The sequence below is a fragment of the Ananas comosus genome, linkage group 16 (genome assembly GCF_001540865.1).
Source record: "Ananas comosus cultivar F153 linkage group 16, ASM154086v1, whole genome shotgun sequence".
In the NCBI taxonomy this organism is placed as follows: domain Eukaryota; kingdom Viridiplantae; phylum Streptophyta; class Magnoliopsida; order Poales; family Bromeliaceae; genus Ananas; species Ananas comosus.
Window position 1 is genome coordinate 8,850,515 of NC_033636.1, and position 7,006 is coordinate 8,857,520.

General features: G+C 45.8%; 1 protein-coding gene across 2 annotated transcripts; it reads left to right on the plus strand.

The window, feature by feature from the left end:
* Window positions 672–5,365, plus strand: LOC109722481 (TPR repeat-containing thioredoxin TTL1-like). Of its 2 annotated transcripts, XM_020250552.1 has the most exons (7): window positions 674–1,551; window positions 2,121–2,322; window positions 2,414–2,598; window positions 2,685–3,018; window positions 3,347–3,551; window positions 4,310–4,416; window positions 4,524–5,365. In XM_020250552.1, the coding sequence occupies exons 1-7, from the start codon at window positions 701–703 to the stop codon at window positions 4,674–4,676; spliced, it is 2,037 nt and encodes a 678-aa protein (XP_020106141.1). In that variant the 5' UTR covers window positions 674–700; the 3' UTR covers window positions 4,677–5,365. The 2 variants fall into 2 exon arrangements, with proteins under 2 accessions (XP_020106142.1, XP_020106141.1); XM_020250553.1 differs by lacking the exons at window positions 3,347–3,551; window positions 4,310–4,416; window positions 4,524–5,365 and adding an exon at window positions 3,167–3,338 and having other exon boundaries at window positions 672–1,551.

Below are 7,006 nucleotides of genomic sequence, written 5' to 3' on the forward strand. Positions count from 1 at the left end.
CAAGGCAAAATATCGTTAACTGAATCAAATTAAATAAATTAAAGTATTAGATAGTAAAATTAAAATTTTGAGATGTAGGATAGTAAATTCGAAAGGGTTACCTATGTTTAAATGTGTGGCGTACGATGGACCGGGTGCACGCAACCATTTCTTTTGGCGATTCGATAACCGTAGGTGATCGGATCATCGGATGCGCCATTGTGTGTATGCGAAGACAGAGAGACTACAACTACTACTACAACAGAGCCAGAGCGAGAGATAGAGAGAGAGAGAGAGAGTGTGAGAGAGAGAGAGAAGGAAGGGCAAAGGAGACAAAAGCCTCCCCTTTTATTTGTTTCCTACTACTCTCCATCTCCATCTCCATCTCCATTGCCATCCTCAATCTCTCTCCCGCATTCATTCCTTTGTTCGTCATTTGCAAACCACGAGAATCACCACCGCTGTGTCTTCTCTAGTTCTATGTCGTCTTCGTCATCCTCCTGTCGCCACAATCGTCCCAAAAAGCTCGCATCTTGGCCACTTTTCACCATTACCTGTAGCCACTACATCTAGCTACAGGGGTGGGATCGAGATCGGGGGCGGTGGGGGTTTGGAGATCGATCTACGCGCGGAATCCACGAGGGCGATTCGATTCGGGGAGGAGGGGGAGGAGGAGGGAGGAGTGGGGTGGGGGTGAGGGTGGGGTGGGGAGGGGCCCGGGATGTCGCGCTCGGGCGAGTCGACTCGGAAGTCCACTTCCGGGCTCGGGCTCGGTCTCGACCCGGATCGGCTCCGCGAAGCCCTCAGCTTGGATGGGAACAAGCCCGATTCCCGCGCGCTCCCCGACCTCGGCTCCCCCGTTTCCCCGCTCCGCGCCTCGGGCCCCGCCCACACCAGCAGCAGCTCCAGCTCCTCCGGCTCCTTCACCGGAAAACCCGCCGCCGCATCCGCCTCCGCCTCCGGCGGCGGCGCCGGGCGGCGGAGCCACTCCGGGGAGCTCTCGGGGTCCGGCGAGAACAGCCCCACCGCGGCGGAGGGCCGGAGCTTCCGCCCGGGGCACCGCCGCTCCGGATCGGGGCCGCTGATCTTCTCCGGCGGCAGCGGCGGAGGCGGGAGCACGGCGAGCTCGCCGGCGAGCAATGTGCTTCCGGCGGGGAACATATGCCCCTCGGGGAGGATCGGCAAGACGGGGATGGCGCCGCGCGTCGCCGCGCGGAGCGACGTGCTCGGGTCGGGAACGGGTCATTACGGCCACGGGAGCATAATGCGCGGCGGCGGGGCGAGCGTCGTCTCCGGAACCCCCCGCGACTCCGCGCCAGGCTCTCTTAGCCTGCAGGAGCTAACCAGAGCCGGGAACGAGCACTACAAGAAGGGGAATTACGCCGAAGCGCTGAGGCTCTACGACCGGGCGGTGGCGTCGTGCCCCGACAACGCCTCATGCCGGAGCAACCGCGCCGCAGCTCTCATCGGGCTCGGCCGGCCGGGGGAGGCCGCAAAGGAGTGCGAGGAGGCCGTCCGGCTGGATCCCGCCAACGCCCGAGCGCACCACCGGTTGGCCACCCTCAATCTGCGGTGAGCTCTCGTCGCGCTCCCCTGTTGCTTCTGTGGCCGCTTTAGCATGCTTTCGCCGAAAATTCGGGCTTTATTGGTTATGGAGTGTTCGACTTCTCTCCTTATTTGTGGTCTTTTCAGTGAAAAAAAATTGATCTTTACTGATATCTATAGTTTGTTACATGCTTGATCCCTTCTTCCTGTGGATAATCTAATCAAGTGAGTGAATGGCTTTTCACTTTCTTAATTTGTCTCATTTAGGATTGGCTACAACTGTCGGTTATATATAAAGCTTGCTGTTTGGTGTGATCTTTAGATTTGCTTTTTTATAAAAAAAAGCAGTTTTCTCCGCTTCCACTGTTGGATTATGTGGTTAAATTGTGGTGATTGTGTCTTTGGATCTCAATGCTACATAGTGGACATCCTGTGACCAACTAATTAGATTATTGGGTTACAATCGTCTCCTTTCCAATCTCTGCTTTGCGTTATAGTTCTAAACTTCTTAGTTTAATTTCATGTTTGCTTTGGTAATTAAGAAAAATAACTGTTTACGATTACGGTGTTATATGTCCGTCTCTATTTTATTACAGTTTGGGGCTGATTGAGAATGCAAGGAAGCACTTCTCTTTGGCGGGTCATGGTCAGCATACCGACCCGGCTGAGTGGCAAAAGCTGCAAGATGTGGAGAGGCATTTAGGAAGGCTCACGGACGCGAGAAAGATGGCGGATTGGAAAAGCGCTTTACGGGAAGCCGACGCAGCAATTGCTGCTGGAGCGGACTCTTCCCCATTGGTAATCCAATCGCAATTTGTTTCCCATTTGCTTGCTTTCTCGAAGCGGTAAAATTGAGTAGAGAAATCATAATAAAAGCTGAATTTCGCAGCTCTTTGCGTCGAGAGTGGAAGCCCTTCTCCGCCTTCATAGGCTCGAAGAGGCTGATTCGACTCTATCAAGTTCACCGAAATTGGAGAGCTCATTACCATCTTCCTCGTATACCAAGTTCTTTGGTATGGTAACCAATTCTTACATTTACATCGTCCAAGCCCAAGTTGATATGGCATTAGGAAGGTACGCTAACAAACTCGACAAATTTCCGAGGATAGTGCTTTAAAATTCTAAGATGATTAAGAATTGAAAATATGAAAATTTTGCAGGTTTGAGGCTGCAGTTGCGGCAGCAGAGAAGGCCAAGCAGATAGATCCTGCAAACATGGAAGTGGCAATGGTGGTGAACAATGTGAGATTGGTAGCAAGAGCGCGAGCCCGGGGGAATGAGCTCTTTAAATCCGCCAACTTTGAAGAAGCTTTTATAGCTTATGGGGAAGGGCTTAAGTATGAGCCCTCAAACTCGGTCCTCTATTGCAACCGAGCTGCTTGTTGGTCAAAGTTGGGGCAGTGGGAAAAATCAGTCGTGGACTGCAATGAGGCTCTCAGGTTCCAACCAAATTACACTAAGGCCCTTCTAAGACGTGCTGACTCAAATGCCAAGGTAAATCATCTTTTTGTCGCTGGTTTTGTTTAAGGGCCTGTTTGGCCTGGCTGGAACTTCTGGGTAAGTGATTTTTGAAATAGAGCAGCTTGGAGAAGCACTAACAACCTTTTTTCATTGAGATTTTCTCAATGGTTTCTCATTACAGCAGAAGCAAAAGCTTCAAATTGGCACCTTTTTTAGTAAAACATTTGGTGACAAATGTTTTGGATTTTGGAGTAGACAAGCTGTCCCAGAAGCGAGGCCAAATAGGCAGTAAATCTTAAATCATGATACATTGGTGGGGAAGAGCAGATTGTAATCATCTTTATTTTCAACCTTCCATCAGCTCGAGAGGTGGGTTGAATGTGTTCGAGACTACGAGGTACTCAGAAAGGAGCTTCCAGGTGACACAGATGTGGCCGAAGCCCTATTCCATGCTCAAGTCGCACTGAAAACATCTCGCGGTGAGGAAGTATCCAATATGAAGTTTGGCGGCGAGGTTGAGGAGGTGACTAGTGTGGAACAATTCCAAGCTGCTACATCTGTGCCTGGTAACCTTTTCTATGTTTGAATGCATCTTTTAAGTTAATCGGTCCCATTTAGACTTTTCTTTGAAAACCATTTAGATTGTTTTCAAAAATAGTACGGTGCTATTCTGAGGCGTAATAGGACTCGATGTTTTTCTACCCCTACAGAAGTTTTCCTTATTGCTTTTTAACTGGAAGAAACTGGTCAAATATTCTACTATATGTACTTTTTGGCATTTCTATGTGTTTTTGTTTGCAGAATATAAATTTACAGTTCTTTGTCTGTAACAAGAAGCCAAGATACAGTGATTTTTTCTATTTGGAGAGAAACGTGTTTGTAAGACAAACTACGAGTAACAAAATTCAAAGTTCATCCTTAGCACAAACAAAATGTGGGGAAAAAAAGCCAAGTGAGCCTAAGTACATTAGTTATATAATCTGATACTTGCTTCTTCTTTTCTTTTCTTTTTTTTCCTTTTTATCCTATTTTGCACATTAAGTTATCACAATTGATCGTGTGCTCAACCACAACCATAGAATAAAGATGAGGATCCAATTTTATTTTTCTCGACTTCAGGGAACTAATTGGCAACTTCCAGATAACTGAAATTTCAAGCACAAACATTGCAGCTTGCAGTGTTTTTCATCTCTACAAGTTCAACTTCTGATTAGTGACACTGCGCAAAAAGTTATAGCATATTTTTCCTAGCTGCATTATTTTCAACTTGAATTATCTACTTTTCCCGGGTGGTCATATCAAAATTGATCTCTTTATTTTCCAGGAGTTTCTGTTGTTTTTTTCATGGCTACTTCGAACCAACAGTGCTCCCAGGTGGCCCCATTCGTGAACACACTTTGCAGGCGGTACCCATCTGCAAATTTCCTCAAGGTAAGCCACTTCGATTCTCATTTTTCGGTCCTAAGCATGAACTTTTGCCTAGCATCATCTAATTCACTTTTTTTATCCCCTTCTTTTTTCTTTTTTGTGGCAAAAAGGTTGATACTAATGAGAGTCCTCTTGTCGCAAATGCCGAGAATGTGAGGATAGTCCCCACCTTTAAGATCTACAAGAACGGCATGAGGATGAAAGAGATGATCTGCCCCAACCAACAGGTCCTCGAGTATTCGGTGAGGCATTACAGTCTCTAAAGTGTCGAAACCACTAGCGCCCCTATGAGATCGCCTTTGTGCCCCCTCCTTCCTTTATATCAGTTCACATAAATATCAGGTCCCTTTAGCATACCAGCTACATAATAATTAATTGAGCCAATCCATGAACCAGAGAGATAAAGAAAGAGTCCCCATTTTTTCCCCCCTTTTCTTTCCTTCATGTATCTTTTTCTCTTTTTTCGATCCCTACCGACCTTCGTTTATTCTTTTCCTCACGCAAGATTAAGACCCCATTTCCCTGTTTAACTAGGATGCTCTTCATTTTGTTCTTTACCTAAACCACCATTATCTTCTGCTCTAAAGGCTTATTTGTACTATTCATTTAGTTCGGCGGCTAGAGAGAGAGAGAGAGAGAGAGAGAGAGAGAGAGAGGTGGTCAAGTAAATTACATGTATATAGGCTGTGTACCAAACACCAAGGTGTTGGGAGATTGGATTCGTGGTGGTAGTGGCAATTGTGGTCATTTTCGGTCCGATGGGAAGGGTACCGGGGTTCGGTTTGTGGGTGTAGAGAGAGAACAGAGGGAGAGAGGAGGATAAGAGAGAGAGAGAGGGGGGGAGAAGGGAAGAGTTGGTGTTATTGATGTCTTTGTTGCTGCTGCTGCTGCTGCTGATACATGCATGTTACCATTTCCATGAATAAAGAACTCAATATTCTTTCTCATGTTATACACAGATCCATTACATTCAAAATTCTCCAGTATCTCGCTTCATCTCTCTCTCTCTCTCTCTCTCTCTCTTTCATTTTCATTTTGTTATGAGATTTTACTATGCAGCATCTTAATTCCAAAGGTAAAAGTAACACCTAGTAAGGATCACATTGATGATTCCATCTGTAGAGTTCAGTTCTGCAGCTTCTGTTTTGGTTAATAGACATTATGTTTCAGCAACCAATGTACTTTATTGGACCAGAGATTTATAGGTTGGGGTTCATGCTAAGCTCCTTAAGTGTAGGGCTGGTTATCTGGGATGGTGTAGTTGAGTGCATTTATTGCCCTGATGAAACCATCAACCCCTTCCTCGCTCTCTTTTATTTGAGCTGAACAGGGGACAATTTCGTCGCGGTGCTCCTCGACGAGCCCTCGCGGTGTAGCTCCCCATCCACCGCCCAAAACCTTACGATATCGATCGTCGAGCAATCGAGATACCCTTATATCGTCGAGCAATCGAGATACCCTTATTGCTTCGCCGATTGGGGTATTAAATGGTCACTTGGAGTGGCGATGGGACCCTCTTCAATGATGCTGAGGGGAGCATCACTCCAGCGAAGTTTTGTACTCGATTTGGCTCGCCGAAATTTCAGGTCCTTGGATTGTAGGCCCCCAAACACTACCCCCAATTCAAGGGCGTTGTTTGTGTTGGCCATGAACAAAACCATGTGAAGTGTTCAGTTTTTTTTCTGCTTCCTATATCTCTCTTTGATGATCTTAATGTCACAGGTAAGAATAGAAGCACAACTTTGTGTGATTGAACTTTTATCATCTCCGGAACTACCTCAATTGCTACCGCATTAGATAAAAGCTTTGTTTGGGATTGCAGCGAGAGCTAGTGCAACCGTGTATGTCGGAAAATGCTCCGAATGTTTTCGTAAGTGATAATACGCCATGCCAATATCAACGCATGCGTCTTCTTTATGAAAAGTATGAAATCAACTGTTCTAAATAACGACGGTTAAAAGAGAATACATATGCAATTGGTTGAAATATTTTTAAGTATTTTCCGTAAAAGCTACATGCTTTTCTACTAAAGCATCAAAGAAAGAGGAAGCCAAAAAAAACACAGGCATGGCCCTCTTAACCCAGTATGGCCCCCAGGGACAACTGAAGCCAGCTTGGAAAGAGTTCTTTGGTCCTACAAATCATCAAAGCCTCAAATTACGCAGTTCTTCCTCCCTTCCCGTCACGTGTCGGTGGGACTCCGGCACGTGACAATGGCTGCTCTACCAACCACAGAATCTGACATGCTCCCCCCCTCTTCTACTTTTGCTTCTGCTTTTAATTATAATCATAATTATTATCAGAGTATTTCAAAATTTGATAATTCTCAAGTTTCTCGCCAGATAGGAAGTTGCAATGGCGCTTTGAGATTCAAAAGATAAAAGTATTAGCTCTCGCACATAATTGGCTGAAAATCATGAAGCGCTTCGAAGAAATTTTGTCGGCAAAGTTCTAATACAATAGTACTTTCTCTGATAATACTATTCAAACAATATCTTTTTGAACAATATTGCGTCCTATAGTCGGACCAAAGTTTCTGTAAAAGTGTTGCGTGAATTATACAGAAGAAGCACTCTTTCACTCTATGCTAATC

Bases quoted from the DNA above. Each gene is read 5' to 3' on its own strand.
- LOC109722481 (XM_020250552.1), top strand. From the start codon at position 701: ATGTCGCGCTCGGGCGAGTCGACTCGGAAGTCCACTTCCGGGCTCGGG. The intron at 1,552-2,120 runs GTGAGCTCTCGT...ATTTTATTACAG, and splicing joins TTGGCCACCCTCAATCTGCG to TTTGGGGCTGATTGAGAATG. The intron at 2,599-2,684 runs GTACGCTAACAA...AAAATTTTGCAG, and splicing joins GTTGATATGGCATTAGGAAG to GTTTGAGGCTGCAGTTGCGG.